At 41.0% G+C, this 19,632-nt stretch overlaps 1 protein-coding gene across 1 annotated transcript in view; it reads left to right on the top strand.

Moving 5' to 3' along the window:
- Positions 1–333: 333 nt before the first annotated feature.
- The window catches only part of ZNF451 (zinc finger protein 451), a 40,659-nt gene continuing 21,360 nt past the window's right edge, over positions 334–19,632 (top strand). Inside the window, exons 1-7 of the mRNA XM_075707867.1 lie at positions 334–414; positions 10,880–10,963; positions 12,168–12,293; positions 13,285–13,396; positions 14,024–14,174; positions 15,544–15,670; positions 17,390–17,543. Of these exons, the coding sequence (XP_075563982.1) occupies positions 334–414; positions 10,880–10,963; positions 12,168–12,293; positions 13,285–13,396; positions 14,024–14,174; positions 15,544–15,670; positions 17,390–17,543 (835 nt within the window). The remainder of the gene's footprint in view (positions 415–10,879; positions 10,964–12,167; positions 12,294–13,284; positions 13,397–14,023; positions 14,175–15,543; positions 15,671–17,389; positions 17,544–19,632) is intronic.

Raw genomic sequence — 19,632 nt, 5'->3', positions numbered from 1 at the left:
CCCCGCTCTGCCCCTTGCTGAGGTTTTCAGACTTCAGCATGTTGGTGACCTCTGGCAGTACGCTGTAGCCACGGCTGCTGGGGGGATGTAGGTATTGGGATGCTCTGTCGATTAGGCCACGTTTTGCATATTTGGAAACATGCAGTAACGCGATTCAAATCGAAATTGCTATCGCTTATTCCGGTATTACTGATAATTGTCAGTGCATGATTATAGAGAGGCTTGTTGAGTGCAGGTAGGCTGTAAAGCCAAAGTAGGCGTGAAGCGGAAAATGCTGTGTAGTTAAAATTAGAAAACAAAACGGTGAAGCACGTTTTTGTTTCTGTATAGATAATGGAGTCTCCTAGCTCTATCAGCATTCACGAGAGTAAATCGCCAACTTCTGAATGTGAAGATGAGATTGAATTCGTTGGAGTAAGTAGATCTTGAACTGGAAACACACTGCCTGTTATTGTAAACATGCTCTCAGTAGCCTGATAAAATAGGAGGGGCTCTTTGTGTACTGTGTTGATGATCTTCATTACATTTTGGTGGAAAGCGTTACTTTTGGATTTAAAGATAATTTGTAAATCTTTGTGGCAGATAACAAGTTTACCTTCAAGGTTTATTTACCCTTTCTTTGAAAGGGTTTAGGATGATGTCAGTTGGTCCTATGGAGAGAATATAGACTTGAGTATCCCAGCAGGTGAGTGGGGGATTACAGTGATCAATGAGGTATTATGAGAAGTCACTGTAGATGACTTTTCTGGTAATATTGCATAGCATTTTCCCTCATGAATAGTCCCACTGAAGTTAGTGGAATCAAGTACTGTTCACTCTGCAAAACAGTGTCAAAACCACTACACTTTATTTAGAAGAAGAGGAAGGAAGTAATGGGTTAGAGGCCTTAAACAGTCTTTTCAAATTGTGAAGCACTGTATAATAGGTACCTAGTCTGATGCTGACGTGTGGCTTATGCGAATGTAACTTACACTTACATCTCTTGAATATACAAGAAAAGCAGAATGTTTTTCATGCTGCCTGTGTTCTGGCCTCAATCTGTCATCAGTGAAGTGGTGCTGGATGGCAGGGATACATGCAAGAACAGAAAGATGATTTTGCCTAACGAACAAGTCATGGGAATAAGATGAAGTGGTTAATTGATGCCAGGACTAATAATGTCTGGTTTCCTATGGATTTGCCTAGTTTTTAATGCTGAACAAGGACTAGATGGTTTTGGGGGGGGTGTCTGTTTTGTATGGTGTTTGATTAAAGCCTAAGGTCAATGTACAGAGTTTTTCTGTAGGGATACTTAGGTGCTCAAAAATGAGGGATGTGTATATTTTTGCAAAAATTCTAAGTAGCAGATTATCTCTGAGACTTCTTGGTCTTTTAGTTGATTTGGTCAAAATTGACTGATGAGTTCAAAGTTCATTATACACACACACAAGCATTCATGTGTAGCATGATTGTATGATTGTATAAGCTTCATTTTCTTGAAACACTGGGCAAAGAACGAGGAAGCTAGTATAGCTTTGAATGTGTAATGATTGAAGGGCTGCTGGAGCACCGAGAGCAGTAATTGAAAGAGACTTGCTAAAATCAACGCTTCTGCTACCTTTTGGGTTTTTTTTTTTTTCTTGGTTTGGCCTGTGGATAATATGGTGCCTTTGTGGTCCCAGTGATGATTGCTTCTGAGACAGGCTGCTACAGGAAGATAACTGTGCTGAGGCTTGTTTGTGCAGGATTGGTATCTTGGGGTGAGGAGCTTACTGTTGTCATCGACAAATACAAGGGGAAAGGTGTATGACACTGGCCATCACCTCATGTCAGCAGTGTGTCCTTGGATCTCGCATTTGCTCCTCTGAAGGAGGGTGAACTTGAACTTCGCAAAAGGATTTCTAAACTATTTGGCTAGCTTTAGATCTTTATTTCCATGTAATAATGTGTATGACTAGCAGTGCATAGGCTTCATAAATGTTGTGTATGAATGCTACCTGATCATCCAAGTGCTGTTTTTCTGCATGTCCTGAGGACCCAGTGCACCAGGTGACTCTGTATAAATTGAATTAGGGAAGACATTTGGATATCTCAACCTCATTATTCCTAATGGCTTAATTTCTTAGGATAGGATGGTCTGGCCCCCATTCTGTTTCTGTGGGAAGAATAAGGCAAGAGTGAAGAGATTCATAGGTTTAATGGGGTCTATAGCACTTAAGCAGACAGATTATACAAGTTGCCACGGTCTGCACTGAAAGCATTGGACGACTCCTGAATTGTTTGGGGTTTTTTTAATGGTATCAATCCACTCATATTTTTTTTCTGACTATTTCTTTAAAGATTAGGCTCATCATTGTGCTGCTCTTTTAAAAAAATAGAAGTTATCCCTGATAAAGTTGGTGGCTTTCCTATGCAGGGGCTCTTGCCTTTGTTACTCTATGTAGGACCTCAAATTAATACATATTATAAAGTGTTTAAATACCTCCTGACTCCTCTGTTGTGTTACAATGGCAAACACTGTTAAGGAGGGTATTTGTGTTTATTTTCTGTAAACATTTGTTAAGTACATATAAAGATTATGTATCCAAAATAAAACTCAACTGGAAAATTGAAGATCTGTGTATTTTAAAATTACTTTCATTTTCTGATGCAGTGTTACATTTATGCCAAGTTTTCTTCGCTATCGGTGATTTTTATTTCAAAGGTCTGAATTCAAAGGAAAACATACTTCCATAGGCCCTGGCTTATTCAATAATAAGCTCTAAACTGATTTCAATTTGAGATCCAGGAAAAACAAACACACTTCATATACTTTGCAGATTTTCCTTTTTACAATGTTTTGCCCGCACTTCATAACAAAAGATGCAGCCCCTTTCTGTCCTGGAATAATTGGAGCAGCCACTTTCTTGCAAATGAATGTTTGTTTTTATTTTGAACCTGAAGAGGACTCTGGCCTATTTTGGGAACCAGTGATATTAGAAAAAATGATTCATTAAAAATGATTGCAGTTCTTTGAGTTCCTACAGAGGTCGTAAGGAACAGGTAAAATTTTTGGTTTTCCTCACAATTGTTGTTTTTCAATAAAAATGATACCTGAAGAACACTTGGACCTGGGATATACCAAAATCAAGTGATTTGCTGAAACATGATAGTTACCATTTAAATGTTTTCTTTCCTTTCCCCCTGAAGTGTTAGATATACAGACTCAAGTATTTGTCCCTCTAGCTTTCAGTTGCATCGCAACAGGGACAGAATAAAATTATAAAGGTGTTATAAAGCATCTCTGAAGCAGGGCTTCTATTTTTGCTTCCAACCCAAGTCAGCTAAGGACTTGGATTTTTGTATTTGCTAGGTTACAGAAATCAAAACTTTCTAAGTACGTGTTGGTTCACAATGTTGGTCACTTACTCAGCAGTCTTAAAGTTGGAAATCTGCTGGGACAAAGATTTAGAGCACAAATAGTACAACTTGTGTCAGATCTTTTAATTTACTTTAATGTAAGCTTGTTCTGTGACAATTAGTGTGTTTACATGTATATACACAATTATGCTTGCATAATTATTTTGTCAAAGATATGTTAAGTCTGTGGTCACATATTGAAAGCTAGTTTCATGCTTTCTGTATGCTAGTGTGTGTATAATTACGCAGAAGTTTGTGTTTTTTAAGTAAACTGGGTATTTGGTCTGAATGCATGTAAAGCTAAAAACTGAAAAAACAAACAAAAAACCTTACACAATGTATCAGTGGACTAGGTGTCGGTTAGCTAGGCCCGATTACCCAAAGATTGATCAAAATGAAGGAGGGGGAGAAAGTGAGACTACAGTTTAGGACTTCTTGGGAGTCTGCTATAGACCACCCAACCAGGAGGTAGAGGTAGATGAGGCATTCTATAAGCGGCTGGCAGAAGTGTCGCAATCGCTAGCCCTTGTTCTTATGGGGGACTTCAACTTGCCAGACATCTGCTGGAAATACCACACAGCAGAGAGGCAGCAGTCTTGGAAGTTCCTAGAGCATGTGGGGGATAACTTTCTAATGCAGCTGGTAAGCGAGCCTACCAGGGGAGGTGCCCCGCTTGACCTGCTGTTTACCAACAGAGAAGGGCTTGTGGGAAATGTCGAGGTCGGAGGCCGTCTCGGGCTTAGCGACCACGACATGATAAAGTTCTCAATTTTGGGTGATGCTAAGCGGAGGGGCACCAAAACTATTACCATGGACTTCCGGAGGGCAGACTTTGCCCTCTTCAGGACCCTGGTTGGGAAAGTCCCTTGGGAGGCGGTCCTGAAGGGCAAAGGGGTCCAGGAAGGCTGGGCCCTCTTCAAGAAGGAAGTCTTAAGGGCGCAGGAGCGGGCTGTCCCCGTGTGTCGTAAGACCAACCGGCGGGGAAATCGACCGGCCTGGCTGAATAGGGAGCTTTTGCGGGGACTCAGGGAAAAAAGGAGAGTCTACCGCCTTTGGCAGAAGGGGCGGGCAGCTCAGGAGGAGTACAGGGATCTTGTTAGGTCCTGCAGGGAGGAAATTAGAAAGGCAAAAGCCCAGCTAGAACTCAATCTGGCCAGTGCTGTAAAAGACAATAAAAAATGCTTTTATAAGTACATCAGCAATAAAAGGAGAGCCAAGGAGGATCTCCATTCTTTGCTGGATGTGGGGGGGAACATTGTCACCGAGGACAAGGAAAAGGCTGAAGTACTTAACGCCTTCTTTGCCTCTGTGTTCAACAGCCAGACCGGTCATCCCCAGGGTACTCAGGCCCTTGAGCAAGAGGATAGGGATAGGGACCAGAATGGAGCCCTCATAGTCCAGGAGGAAGCAGTTAATGACCTGCTATGCCACCTGGACGCTCACAAGTCTATGGGGCCGGATGGGATCCACCCGAGAGTACTGAGGGAGCTGGCAGAGGAGCTTGCCAAGCCACTTTCCATCATCTATCAACAGTCCTGGTTAACAGGGGAGGTCCCTGATGACTGGAGGCTTGCCAATGTGACGCCCATCTACAAGAAGGGCCGGAAGGAGGACCCGGGGAACTACAGGCCTGTCAGCCTGACCTCGGTGCCGGGGAAGATTATGGAGAGGTTCATCTTGAGCGAACTCCACAGGCAAGTACAGGTCAACCAGGGGATCAGGCCCAGCCAGCATGGGTTCACAAAAGGCAGGTCCTGCTTGACCAACCTGATCTCCTTCTATGACCTGGTGACCCGCCTGGTAGATGATGGAAAGGCTGTGGATGTCATCTACCTCGACTTTAGCAAAGCTTTTGACACCGTCTCGCATAATATCCTCCTCGGGAAGCTGGCAGCTCACGGCTTAGACAGGCATACTCTTCGCTGGGTAAAGAACTGGTTGGGTGGCCGAGCCCAGAGAGTAGTGATAAATGGTGTTAAGTCCAGTTGGCGGCCGGTCACGAGCGGTGTTCCCCAGGGCTCTGTTTTAGGGCCAGTCTTGTTCAATATCTTTATCAATGATCTGGATGAGGGGATCGAGTGCACCCTCAGTAAGTTTGCAGACGACACCAAATTGGGTGGGAGTGTCGATCTGCTCGAGGGTAGGATGGCCCTGCAGAGGGACCTGGACAGACTGGATCGATGGGCTGTGGCCAACTGTATGAGGTTCAACAAGGCCAAGTGTCGGGTCCTGCACTTTGGTCACAACAACCCCATGCAACGCTACAGGCTTGGGGAGGAGTGGCTGGAAAGCTGCCTGGCCGAAAAGGACCTGGGGGTGTTAGTAGATAGCCGGCTGAACATGAGCCAGCAGTGTGCCCAGGTGGCCAAGAAGGCCAACAGCATCCTGGCTTGTATCAGGAATGGTGTGGCCAGCAGGAGCAAGGAGGTGATTGTCCCCCTGTACTCGGCGCTGGTGAGGCCGCACCTGGAATACTGTGTCCAGTTTTGGGCCCCTCACTACAAGAAAGACATTGAGGTGCTGGAGCGTGTCCAGAGAAGGGCAACGAAGCTGGTGAAGGGTCTGGAGAACAAGTCTTATGAGGAGCGGCTGAGGGAACTGGGGTTGTTTAGCCTGGAAAAGAGGAGGCTGAGGGGAGACCTTATCGCTCTCTACAACTACCTGAAAGGAGGTTGTAGTGAGGTGGGTGTTGGTCTCTTCTCCCAAGTAGCTAGCGATAGGACAAGAGGAAATGGGCTTAAGCTGCGCCAGGGGAGGTTTAGACTGGAAATTAGGAAAAATTTCTTTACGGAAAGGGTGGTCAGGCATTGGAAGAGGCTGCCCAGAGAGGTGGTGGAGTCCCCATCCCTGGAGGCGTTTAAAAAACGGGTAGATGTGGCACTTCGGGATATGGTTTAGTCTGGTCTACCCTTGATTAGTCTAGAGTGGGCTTGGTAGTGTAGGTTAATGGTTGGACTGGATGATCAGGTCTTTTCCAACCTAGATGATTCTATGATTCTATGATTCTATGATTCTATGAAAATTTCTGGAGGCAGTAAAAATGAGCTTCACAGAATTCCTTGAGAAGAAACTATCCTTAGAGATGAATATGAGTGTCCTGGTTTCGTCTGGGATAGAGTTAATTTTCTTCCTAGTAGCTGGCATAGTGCTGTGTTTTGGATTTAGTAGGAGAAGAATGTTGATAACACACTGATGTTTTTAGTTGTTGCTAAGTATTGTTTATGCTAGTCAAGGACTTTCCAGCTTCCCATGCTCTGCCAGGTGCACAAGAAACTGGGAGGGGGCACAGCCAGAAGAGTTGATCCAAACTGCCCAAAGAGCTATTCCATACCATATGGCGTCATGCTCAGTATATAAACTGGGGGGGGTTGGCTGGGGAGCAGCGATCGCTGCTTGGGAACTGTCTGGGTATCGGTTGGCAGGTGGTGAGCAATTGCATTGTGCATCACTTGCTTTGTATATTGTTATTATTATCATTCTTATATTGTTATTATTATCATTACTATTTTACTTTATTTCAACTATTAAACTGTTCTTGTCTCAACCCAGGAGTGTTTCTCACTCTTACTCCTCCGATTCTCTCCCCCATCCCATCGGGGTAGGGGGAGTGAGCGAGCGGCTGCGTGGTGCTTAGTTGCTGGCTGGGGCTAAACCATGACAATGAGGCTCCATCTTTACCAGCCACCGATTAAACAAGATTTGATTATATTAACACTTGCAATTGGTATTTTGCATAGCATAGTGAAATTACAGTTTTGTTGATTTAATGCTTTCAACCAAAGCTATGAATAACAGCAGAGACACCGCAGCTGCCTGGAGACTCAAAAGATAATTTTCTATCAATTAAAACATAGAAATTCTTCCAATAACCAAAGTAACTGCAATCTGGCCATTGTTTTATTGCTCGGTGGCGTGGCTGTTGGTTGGTGAGAAGAGTGGCTTTCAAACATTGTTTAGAGAAGGAATTGAGAAGTGGAGTATGGGGCTCTTTGGGTGTTTTGAGGTTTTTTTGAATGTGAAGGATCTGCTTATAAGATGTGAAGACTGAACATATCTTACAGCTGTTTGTTGAGTGCTTGTCCATGCTGTTTCTTCTGTAATCTCAGGCTTTTGTGTGCCAAGACACTTTTTAGCTTGGTGGTGTTCATCTTGCGGGGAGATACAAAGGCTTGGGTGAAGCTAACTGATCCTCAGCTTCTTAACTCTCCTACAGTGATGGAATCCTTGGGGTTGGCACTATCTTTGCATTATGTTACTATTTAGTTTAACCAGTTGGAAAAAATTAAGTAATTAAACTTCGCTTAACTTTTGATTTGTGGCTCACCCTGTGTGGAGGTGAGCCAACAGAGCAAAAGCTAAATTCCTGCTGTTGAGAATTTTCTCTCCATGTGGTACTGGAGTACTAACTGGGAATGTTTGGTAGCAGTTCTTGGCTGGACCCAGGATTGTAGTTCTTATACTCTTAGTTTCAGTATTTGTTTTTAATCTTCATCTAAAGGTTAAACTACCAACCAATGAAACACAAACTAGCCTAAATAAATGCTACACTTAGGACTTGCATTATTATTCAGGAGTGTATATAGGCAGATGGTGTGGTGGTTTGTGGGTTTTCTTTCCCCATTTTATTTTTGTGGAGAAATAAGAGTGTATATCTTTGAGGAGTCATTTTAAAGAATTGCCATGTTGCATTTGTGTTCAAATTGGAATGCAACCCAAAAAGGAGTACACAAAAATTGTGTAGTAAGAGGCACAGAATTTGGAAGCAAAAAATAACGTTTCATGTATGCAAACAACATTTAAACAAGGGTAATACTACTTGTGATAAATTGAATTTACTGTTCTGGTCAATAGAACTTCCTAGACTTGAAAGCAAGTTACTCTTCTTTTAAGCTGTTGGTTTCCTAACTTTTAATTAGTTGCTGAACCCAGGGAGTAAGTCAACAGAAATAAGGAAAATCTCTGCATTTGAAGAAGCTACAGCTGTTAGGATCAGAGTTGAATGTTTCAAAACACATTATTGAACTGATTGGACAGTCAGGTGGTCTGAGTGTGTCTTTGAACTGTTACTTGCTAACACCTGTTGTTTAATAAAGATTTAATTATAATCTTATAGAGGTTGTCAGTTTCTACAAAAGCAAATGTCATGGCTTTTGATTTTTTTTTTTTTTTAAGATTTCATTTAAGAACCCATGTTCTCTTTATTTATTTAATCATAAAAAGTTAAGCACTCTTTTGGGGTAATTTGCAGCCTGCAGCTTGATTCATACAAGTTTTTGTCATCTGTCCAAGATCTCATCCCTCTTCCTCCCCAGTGAGGCAATGAGGACTGTTTATGCCTGGGCAGCTGAACAACTTTACAGCCTTGAAAGGTGGAAGAATGTAAAGAATGAGATGCAGTAAGGACGGCAGAGAGAATTGCATGCTGCTGTTCTCTCCACTACTTCTCATGAGGCAGTAAATCTTTCTAGCCTGCCCTAGTTGGTTGATTTTTAAGATGTTGAGGACACTGCCAAATATATGGCAGAGATGGTGCATATAGTACTGCACCTCTTCAAGAAGTCAGTCTGCTGACTATCGTAAGTCCTTCTTCTGCCTGGAAAACTTAACTTTCTAACAAATAAAGAATATCTTTGGAGTATATTAAAACACTGTAGTATCTGCCAGCAGCATTGCCAGACAAATGGCTAATAGTGCGGTTTAGTCAAAAACTCTGTCATAGGATGTAGATGGCATTGCATGTACAGACTTTAAAAACCAATCCACCACCACCAAAACCTTAAACTGTATTTGGTTTTTGTTTATTTACTTTGAGGTTAGATAATAACTGTCAGAATTTGCATGGGAAACTTTTTATGGCTTGTGGAGATTTTAGTTAACTTTGCTTCTCACTGAAAATGTGTACACATGTGACCATGGATGTGAGTTAGGGTCACTAGGAATATTTTTGTTTGGTGTACGTAGACTCATCCTGTTTCACATTCATTATACTGATTATTTAGTTGGCATGTGATAATGTTATAGCATGATACAGGGAGGGTTTTTGCATGACATCAGATTATGTGGACATAGTGCTGCTTTTTTTTCCTTTAAAAATTGAAGACTCTTGTCACAGTAAGTGTGGACGGAGCTCCAGACATTATTTTGTACCTCCTCTTTAAAAAACTGATGTGCTTAGTTTGGATTGCTGATTTTAATTACTCTTCTCCATTTGCTTTTTCATGTTTGTGCCAACTTTCTGCTATCTACCAGAAGCTTGTAGTAGAAATGGTAAAATTGGTATGAATGGAGAGTGAATGGGAATATTTATATACACACACACATGTGGAAGCACCAGACAGAATGAAAAAAAGGGGGCATGTGAAGACATGTAAATCAGCTGGTGTTGATACTACCAAGACTAGCAGGTCATTGAGGTCACAGACCATCTACATGAAGTTTCTGAAGACGCTCAGATCAGGAAAGCAAGGAACAGCATTCACACAAATTAAAACCAAAGCTTAAACCGTTGAGATGATTGCAGAAGACAAAGAACAGGGCTAGAGCCTTAAGGCGTCCTGAGGAGGAGGCAAAAACAATCAATAACCTTTAGTGACTCACAGAGGAGAGAGACAAAAGATCGGAAATATGCGAGCACATGGCTGCCAAGCTAGGAAGAATAGAGAAGACCCAAGTACTTGTTGATAGCCAGGGTCCTTTGTCCTCCATATCACTGCTTGGAGTCCTGACCAGGCTTCCTGGATGCACGTCTTTGGAACTGAATGCTGGACAGACTATTTGGACACGTGTCTTTGAGGCTTTGAGTATGTGAATGGGTGAAATGTGTTTTCTTTTGAAATAAAATTACCTCCCCCTCATTGTGATTCCAACACAGAGAAAACACTTGTAACCTGCTTGTAGAATATCTGCTCAGAAAGGAGTAGCCTTCAGGGCTTAAATGTGTATGAAACTGTTTCCCGCTTTCTTAATGTTTGAAATGCCTAAGGAGTTTAATTTCTTTTGGAGTTGGAATTTAATTTGTGTCTTTTAAAAACAAACAAAACCAAAACAACCCCCAAAAAACCATTTAGCATTGCTTAGTGAAATCTAGGGCTGTTTGTCTCTTGGTAACAGGCTGCTACCCTATTACCATTGAATTAGTGGCACAAGTGGAATATCTTTAAAAATGTAGATCTAATTTGATTGAGAAGGTGAAGAATGTAAGGTTATTAAGCAAGCCAAGACTGTTAATTTGAATTTTTTTTCCTAGTTGTTACCTGTATGTTAAGTTGATCTTTTAGTTATTTGTAAATATTTATTTGCATGTTTTACCAATTTTCTCGATTAGCCTGTTAAGTGGAAAAGTTGCCCTACAGGAATTTCATTACTGCACCCTCTTGAAACCTTGGTGAAATTCTCCTTCAGATACTGTTAATGCTGACAATGTGCTGTAATGCATACAACATTTTATCTACAAGGAAAACAATTTAATGCTTTTGTGTGTGTTTTTAACACTTTTTTTCAGGAAGGACCTTTAAGACCTGTACTTGAATGCATTGATCTTGTCAGTAGTGAGGATGAAGAACCTAACAGCAGTTCTTATGTTCACGTGAGTGTGTTGTAATGTGTTTTGAGACTCCTCAGTTGAATAAAATAATTAGTCTCCTATATTTTTCCCCATCAGTTACTCTTCACAAGAACTTGTTAGAGGTATTTTTAACAAGTAATAAATAAATAACATTAAAGCCTTTTGATTTACTGCTGAGTGGAAGGCAAGAATGCCAACTCTTCACTTTTTCCAGAGCTGTTTTTTGCCTTCTTGAAATGGGCTTAGAACTTCTATTTGGCTCTCAGTGCATTTAGCAAGTGTGGCAAAGAAGGATGTCACTTTACAAGTGACCTCAGAGGTCAGTGTGTCCGGTCTCTAGCCTGCAAACATGTCTGTCCTTTTCCTCCAAAAATAAGTTTTTAGGAGCCGTTTATAGGTTGGAGGACCTTATTCTGATGACAGCCTGCTCTTAACTCAGCCTTATTCTTCATAATTCCTCCTAAGAATGTATGAGTCGGAAGTAGGCTGATCAATTCATGTATCCCCCATGCTTACTGTGCCGACTCTGTGGGGCCTTTGAGAGGGATAGCGGCTGAGAATCACTCTGCTAAAGTTGTTATTGACAGCAGTGGCCATCTCTTGACTTCTGTTTTCCAGTGTTGCAGTAGAGGATGTGTGTAATAAACCTGGTTCTTAAGGCAAGGTGGGTCTTCTGTACATGCAAGAGTCTCACTCCACAGTGATGATTACTAGAGCTGATCGTGTAGCGGGAGCAAACTACAGTGTGTGGCCTATCGCTTATGCTAGAAAAACCTAATGATCTGCATTTCTGAAGATATGGGGCCATATTGTCTCTGAGAACTGATATCATTCTTGCTGGTTTTGAGACGGGCTGCATGTTGGCTTTGAAAGCTTTAGGAATTTTGTTTACTTACTTAAAAGAATTGATTTAGTTTTTAATTTGTTGGAGACTTCTAGGACACCTGGCACAATGATCCATGTTCCTTCTAGTGCTTTGGTGTGGCTAATGTTGATGATGGATTGCCTTGAATATGTAGGGGGGTGGGAGCTGTTTTATTTGTTTGTTTTTTAACAGAAGTTAGATGCTGGTAAATAGGAAGAGATAACTAGCAAGGTAGATCATGGAATTTAGGATTGGAGTATCTGTACTGAATTATGTCCTGATGCTTGGGCATCACTTTTCACTGTATTAGTGCCTGTTACTTAACAATTACCAAATAAAAGTTTAACTTTTCAATTGTAGAGAAATACTAAACGTAAAGATCACATTGACTATCAGAAAGAACGAGTTGCATCAACCTTGGATCGTCTGGCACGCCATGTTGAAGTAGAGAAACAGCAAAAAGAAGAGAAAAACAAAGCCTTTAAGGTACTGGATATATTTTGTTTCAGTAGAATTGCGTAATACAGGTCTTGTAGTCATGAGTGGGTTTGTTTTCACTACTAAGTAAATAAAAAAGATTGGTGAGCCAGGTCTGGATCTAGCAACTAGAGATTTTTTTGCTTCTGGGGCATCATTTGAAACACAATATGGACTTCGTCTCTTCAGTGACTTAACTGATCAATTTGCTAGTCTTATTGCAGTTCCTAAGCAAGGGGGTGGAACCTAACTTCATGTAAGCCAATGGCAAAAACGTGTTCTCTTGTTTATGTATATAGCAGAGGGACCTACGTGTCAATTATTCTGGTTAAATAATTGAAAAAGAGCAGTTATCACAAACCACTATGCAGCAAAAGTAGTTATCTACCTGCTTTTGTCTGATATTTTTGGGAGCTGTTTGCCACATTAAATCTCTGTGTCAGATAATATTTTATAATAGGATAAAATTTTGTATGTATAAGGCATAATTTTAAAGTTGAATCCTATTAATTGTGTTGTGCAGCCATTTGAAAGGCATGGATTTTTTTTTTGTTACAAACTGGGAGGTGCAATCGATAGTCTTAAAGGTAGGGCTGCTCTCTGCAGGACCTGGACAGCTTGAAGGAATGGGCTTACAAGAACCTCATGAAATTCAACAGGGACAAATGCAATTCCAGTATTTGTGGAACGTGCTGACTTGCCAGCCTAACTTTCTGAACACTGTTAATGGCTTTTAAAGTCACATAATTGTACTATAGTTACAGCTTGTTATAGTCTACAATAGACTATGCAACTGTAATACAACAGAATTTAAATTACTCTTCAGTTGTAAGATTCCGTTCCTGCCCTGCACCCCGCCCCCTGCCTAGGTTTTTGTCGGGGTTTTTTCCTTAGATTTTTAAAGACCCATATGTAAGTTTTGGTATACGTACTTAATCTTGAAATTTTATTTATTTATTAAATTTGATTGCCACCTTGCCTGATATGTTTTCCCCTTCAGGAGAAAGTTGATTCCCAATATGCTCACGGGTTGCAAGAACTAGAATTTATTCGGGAACACAGTGACACAGAAGCTGCAAGATTATGTGTGGACCAGTGGTTAAAAATGCCAGGTAAGAATAGGAAACTAAGTTCCAGTGATATGTTTTCTAAGTCCTGCATTGCAGAATAGAGCATGCGATAATTACATTGAGCAATACTGACACTGAGCTTGCAGGTGCCTGTTATGCATAACCAAATCTTACAATATTAACTTTGCTAAAGTGTGGCACTTGAAAGTTCTTATACACTCATTTCCGTAAAAGCTATTCTTCTAATGTTTTGCTGCTTAGAAAATTTAATATACAAAGTCTAAAACCCACTAAGGCAATGTTAACTACTTTTATAAGCAAAGTTGCTAGAAGGAAAAATACTACTGTTGAGCTGTTGCTCAGGAAAATGTCTACATAAGTAAGTATAACTTCACGAAGTTCAATCGGTTTAAAATAATGCCTGGAGGACCTGGAGGAAGGGTGTCAAAGTGTTTGAAAAGTGATCCTACTGGTGATTGAAGAAACAGATTCTTCAACTGAAAGAGCAGACTTGCCATAGTGGGACTGAGTTACAGTGCATTGTTAGCTTGCTTTTAAGAATCAATTTAACTTGGTTTTTAAATGCTTTAGGGCTTGTATGTTGTTTTGTTTGTTTTCTTAAGCATCTGTAATTCAGGTTCTGGTTAAGTGCTTTGTTTTATGACACAGGTCTCAAGCCAGGCACTGTTAACAGTGGAAGAAGGGGTATTTATAAGAGGGGAGGTCAGATGCAAGTCAGCAGCAGTCCCATATCTTGTCCTGTGATGCATTGCAACAGGCAGTTTGATAATGGACATCTTCTCCTAGGTCACCTTCAAAGGTAAGGACATAGTGCAAGAGCTCAGTGCAAGAAATAATAATGAAAGAATATGCTCGAACTTAGGACATCAGTGTCAAGTCTTTAAACTGCCTATAGTGACAAAATTCCATTTGGAGAGCAGATTAATATGTTAAGATTTTCTATAGATGATGTGATGAACTTCCTGGTTGCTTGGGTTTTTTTGGTTTTTGTTTGTTTTTTTCATTCAGAATTAATTTCTTCCTCTTGTTGAGCATTTTTTAATATCTGGGGTTTTTTGAGAAACAAGATTTCCCTTCTCCAGTTCTGTTATTTCTTCACCCAAACTCAAAAAAGCAAAAAGGCTAACGTATACAACTTGATGGTAGGATAAAAAAATGCCCCTAGTGAAGGGAAAGAGGAGCAAGAGCTATAGGCCAGATGCCTGTTCTGATTATTGCTAGTCAGCATGCGCTGCGTCTGGAGTCAATTCCAGCATATAATGTCTTTTAACTAGTGAATGTGTCATGGGGTAGATGGTAAGGAGAGGAGCTGTGGTGTGGGTTAACCCTGGTAGGCAGCTCAGCCCTACACAGCTGCTCACTTACCTCAGTGGGATGGGGAAGAGAATTGAAAGGGTAAAAGTGAGAAAACTCTGGGCTGAGATAAAAACAGTTTAATAAGTAAAGCAAAAGCTGCACATGCAAGTAAAATAAAATAAGGAATTCCCATCAACAGGCAGGGCTTTATAATACATAATGGTTGCTTGGGAAGACAAACGCCATCACTCCAAACATCCTCCCCTTCCTCCTCCTTCACCCAGCTTTTATTGCTGAGCATGGTGTCATATGGTATGGGATGTCCCTTTGGTCAGCTGGGGTCAGCTGTCCCAGCTGTGTCCCCTCCCAATTTTTTGCCTACCCCCAGCCTGCTTGCTGGTGGGGCAGTCTGAAAGACAGAGAAGGCGCTGTGCAAGCACTGCTTGGCAATAGCTAAAACATCCCTGTGCTATCAACACTGTTGTACAGTGCTGTGTTTTGGATTTATGAACAAGCTGCTACGAAGAAAATTAACTCCATCCCAGCCAGAACTAGTGCAGGGAGATAAAAAATAAATAAATTTTTTAAATCCCTCTGTAGGAGATTGAGGCTTTGTTAGTTGTCTTGCTCTTAAAAACAGTATGATTCCTCTGCAAAGTGGTCATTATAACAGGTAAGCTGAGGAGAGAATCACCTCTGTACAGGATACTTCAACTGATACAGTTAATGATAGGGGAAGTGAGGAATTTTACCGTTTAGGTTGATTTGATAGGCTTTTGTCCAACAGCTTCAAAAGACACAATTTTTCCCATTAAAAAAGCATTTTAACTATTTAGAGGGGACTAGGTTGTTAATTATTTCTTCCTCTCCAGGTTTGATCATTCTCCTTGTGACCCAACCGTCACATTACATGGACCCCCAAATAATGCCGTTGCCTGTGTGATATGCTGCAAAAGATTTTCAACCTCTCAGCAGTATAGCGATCATCTTTTATCTAAGGCAAGATCATAAGGATAAGTAACTCGCCTGACTGAACACAGTAGAGGGTTTTCAAGATGTATAATTATGCACTGATTTTCCCCTCCTTCCCACTCCCCCTTTAACCCTCTCTCTCTCTCCCCTTTCTTCTTTTGGTCTTCAAGATAGTTTTTCTTACTCTGCTGTGTTTCAAACACTTGGTGTATCCTGACAGTACTCCCATTAGATCTGACCATTAGGTTGTACTTTCCAGCATACTTTCAAAAGGACCATAGTTCTGTCCTGAACCTCTTGTCCCTCTATTGGTGCAGTCAAAAGGTATTCCTTTATTTTTTGCATGTCCAAAGCTATGAAAGATAAATTAGGCAAGAAGTTAGGGTGAAATAAGTGACAGCAAAGAGAAGCAGCAGAATGAAGATGGGAGGAAAAAGAGGCAACAATGAGAAAAGAAACTTAGATGATTCAGATGCAACTGTTTCTTCTCTGTTTCCAGTCTCTCTCATAGATGTCTTTGCTGCTACTCACTAGTTAACTTACAGAAGGGAAGAGGATAATTTAGCATTTGAGTTTTGATTTGAATAGTATTTGCTAATAGTACTTGCTTTTTGTTGTTGTTGTTTCCTACCTCCACTCTTTTCCCTTTTTTTTGATAACACTCTGTCTTTCTCTTTTCATAACTTACCACTGTAAAACCTCAGTTCAATGGCAGATGCGCAGGTGTTATCTTCTGGGTGCGTGGTTTTATTTAAGCAGTCTAGTGTTGAATTGGATAATTGACAGCATTTTCAATGTTTAGCGTTTCAGTAACGAATACTGTTGTGTACCCATCTAGTCTCCAGAAGCTGGGTTAAATTCAGGGGAAGTTTTAGATACTCTGAAAATTGGACTACTTTTAGCTAGTAGCAGTAACTCCTGATGTATAGTCATACTTCACAAGCTTGAAAGGTTGCATCATAGTCTGTCCCTGCTCTTTTTTCCATTGCTTCCAAGTTGTGTGCCTGTGGTGTGTCCAGGGGCGTTAGCAGGAGTTACAGACAAGTTTGGGGAAAGGGAGTGGCTCTTGCATCAGGCAAGAAGATGGGATTATTTTGGTGTGAAAGGATGGGGAGATAATCCTAAACAAAGCTGTGGAAGAAAGCATAAGCATATCATGAAGATTCTTTGAGTGACATAAGAAAGGAGTAAGCAAAAATGTCAGAAGCAAAATTAAAGGACTTTTGCCCTGATCCAAAGAGATCTGAAGTTGATATAGAAGGCAAAGGGGGTGGAAGGAGTTGACTTTATCAAAGTCATGGGCCTGTCAGGCTACTCTGAGGAGTAGCATTTTGACAAGTTGGAGGTTAGCAAGATGAGGGAAGAACCCATGTTAGGAAAACCAGCTGATTTAGTGACAGAGGAGCTTTTTCTGAGAGCCTGGGTAAAGGGACTAACTAAGAATTGGCAGAGCCTGTACTTCCTGTGGAAGGTGGTTGCTCCCAGCAGTGCAAGAAGGGAATGGAAAAGTTGCCAGCGTAGTAAGGATGAGTAGTGTGTTTGACAATGGCAGTTTGGCCAGTCCCTCGTGTCTCACGAGCTGAAGTGCGTAGGGGTGAGCTGCAGATAAACATAGATGTGGTAGCTGAAAACCTAAAAGTGAAAATATTACCACAGAAGGGAGAGAGGAATGGAAGGACATGAGGAGAACTGGGACTGGTTTCTTGACTTAATGTATTTTCCTAACTAGATCATTTTCTTTTCCAGCTAAATGAAAATGATGGACATAAAAAAGATCTCCCTCCACAGCATATTCAGTGTTTTGCATGCCCAAACTGCTTCCTCCTTTTCACCAAAAGAGACGAATGTTTGCAGCATATGTCAGCAAAGAACCATTTCCTCCACGATTCTGAATTGAGTGGTATGTTGCTACTAAGTGTACTGCTTTTCATTCCTTCTGATAATTGATCCGTATGATACGAAGTGACTTACGTTTTTCTGCTGTGTAAAAAAGCTTAAGGTTTTTAAGTTTGTTTTTAATGCATTCTTATTTTTCTTTTAAGGTCTTAAATGTGATATAGTTCTGTAAGAGGAGATGCTTTGAAAATCTTTTTTTTTTTTTTTTTAAGAAATGATTCCTCCATCACATCTGCTGTAATGAGAAGCAGACTTTCCTTTATCATCATGCTGTCAGGTCTCATATAAGCTTCTCATCCTCCAGTGACTGTGCAACTGCTGTCCTAAAAAAGTTTACATTTAGCATGTTGATAGGAACTCAGACCGAACCACATAAATTTCTTTTGCTATTCCAGTCAGACTGGCTGTGATGTTCTTTCCCCTTACTGTACTGTCTGAAGTCTGCTGAAGGCTATTTTTCTTGTCGGTGTCTGTCCTTGCCATTCCTGATGGAAAAGACCTGTGAAAATTTCTTCTCCACATAACAGTGGAACAGTGCTGCTGGTCTGATGCCTTGCACTGGCCACATTGCTACTGAAGGCTAAAATACTGGTTATGTTGTGAGCTGGTAACATCCTGAACCATGCTTACTAGATTTCACAGAAGATACCTGTCTGATCATGGTCTTGAAAACAGGGTTAATGACCATTGTAGCTGTACTGACTTTTTAGCTTTGACATAAGCAATAGGCATTAAAGCATTGTCATGGTTTAGCCCCAGCCAGCAACTAAGCACCACACAGCCACTCGCTCACTCCCCCTACCCCGATGGGATGGGGGAGAGAATCGGAGGAGTAAGAGCGAGAAAAACTCCTGGGTTGAGATAAGAACAGTTTAATAATTGAAATAAGGTAAAATAGTAATGATAATAATAACAATATAATAATGATAATAATAACAATATACAAAGCAAGTGATGCACAATGCAATTGCTCACCACCCGCCAACCGATACCCAGACAGTTCCCAAGCAGCGATCGCTGCTCCCCGGCCAACCCCCCCCCAGTTTATATACTGAGCATGACGCCATATGGTATGGAATAGCCCTTTGGTCAGTTTGGATCAACTCTTCTGGCTGTGCCCCCTCCCAGCTTCTTGTGCACCTGGCAGAGCATGGGAAGCTGAAAAGTCCTTGACTAGCATAAGCAGTACTTGGCAACAACTAAACCATCAGTGTGTTAGCAGGATTAGTCTCCTCCTAAATCCAAAGCACAGCACTATGCCAGCTACTAGGAAGAAAATTAACTCGATCCCAGCTGAAACCAGGGCAAGCATTTACTTTAATGTTAGGTAAACAGCTGAGACAGATGAGATATAGATGGAGTTGACTTCTTATTCAAGAAGCTGCCATATTTTAGATAGTGTAGCTTTCAGGATAATCCTACATGGCCAAAAGGATTGGTATAGTTATTTCTCATCTTCATAACTATATCTTCTACTTCTGCCCTCCCCCAGAGTGGCTGCAGGAAGTGTACAGTAAAGACAGGCTTTGAAGGAATCTTCCTGCAGGTCGTCAGTACTGTTGTATTCATGGGAGTGACTATCAGCTGCACGGTTCTGAGTTCTCTTATGTATTGTAAATCTAATGTACTTTTATTCTCAAATAGGTTATTAATTCTGAATGTGCTGACTGTAGGTACCTTTCAAATCAGACCATGGGTTTTAAAAAAAAGATTACTGGTGACCTATTACTTTGAAAAGATTAAAAGCACAAAATAGTGTTTTCTTCTTCAGAGATGGATAGTGCTTAGCTCAGAACAAAAAAAGGAAGTGCTTCATTTTTTCCTTTGCATTGGTAGGTCTTTCTGATTAATATTATCAGCATGGTCTGTTAGATCTGGCAGTGAAGTTAGTTGAAAGGCATAACCTCAAATTACCTCCTGCTGATCATCACATCTTACTAAACAGAAAATTCAAAGAGAATTTGCCTCCTAAGATGCAGAACATTAGCAGCAATATATAGTTCATAAGTCATTTCCCATTCTTTTTTCAACAGAAAATTTTTTATTCTGCTGGTACCTGGAGTTAGACATGGAGTATGTACTCAGAACAACAG

Source organism: Pelecanus crispus, chromosome 3 (assembly GCF_030463565.1).
Source record: "Pelecanus crispus isolate bPelCri1 chromosome 3, bPelCri1.pri, whole genome shotgun sequence".
Lineage (NCBI taxonomy): Eukaryota > Metazoa > Chordata > Aves > Pelecaniformes > Pelecanidae > Pelecanus > Pelecanus crispus.
The sequence above is the reverse complement of the archived record's forward strand: the minus strand, read 5'-3'. Positions and strand labels throughout refer to the sequence as shown.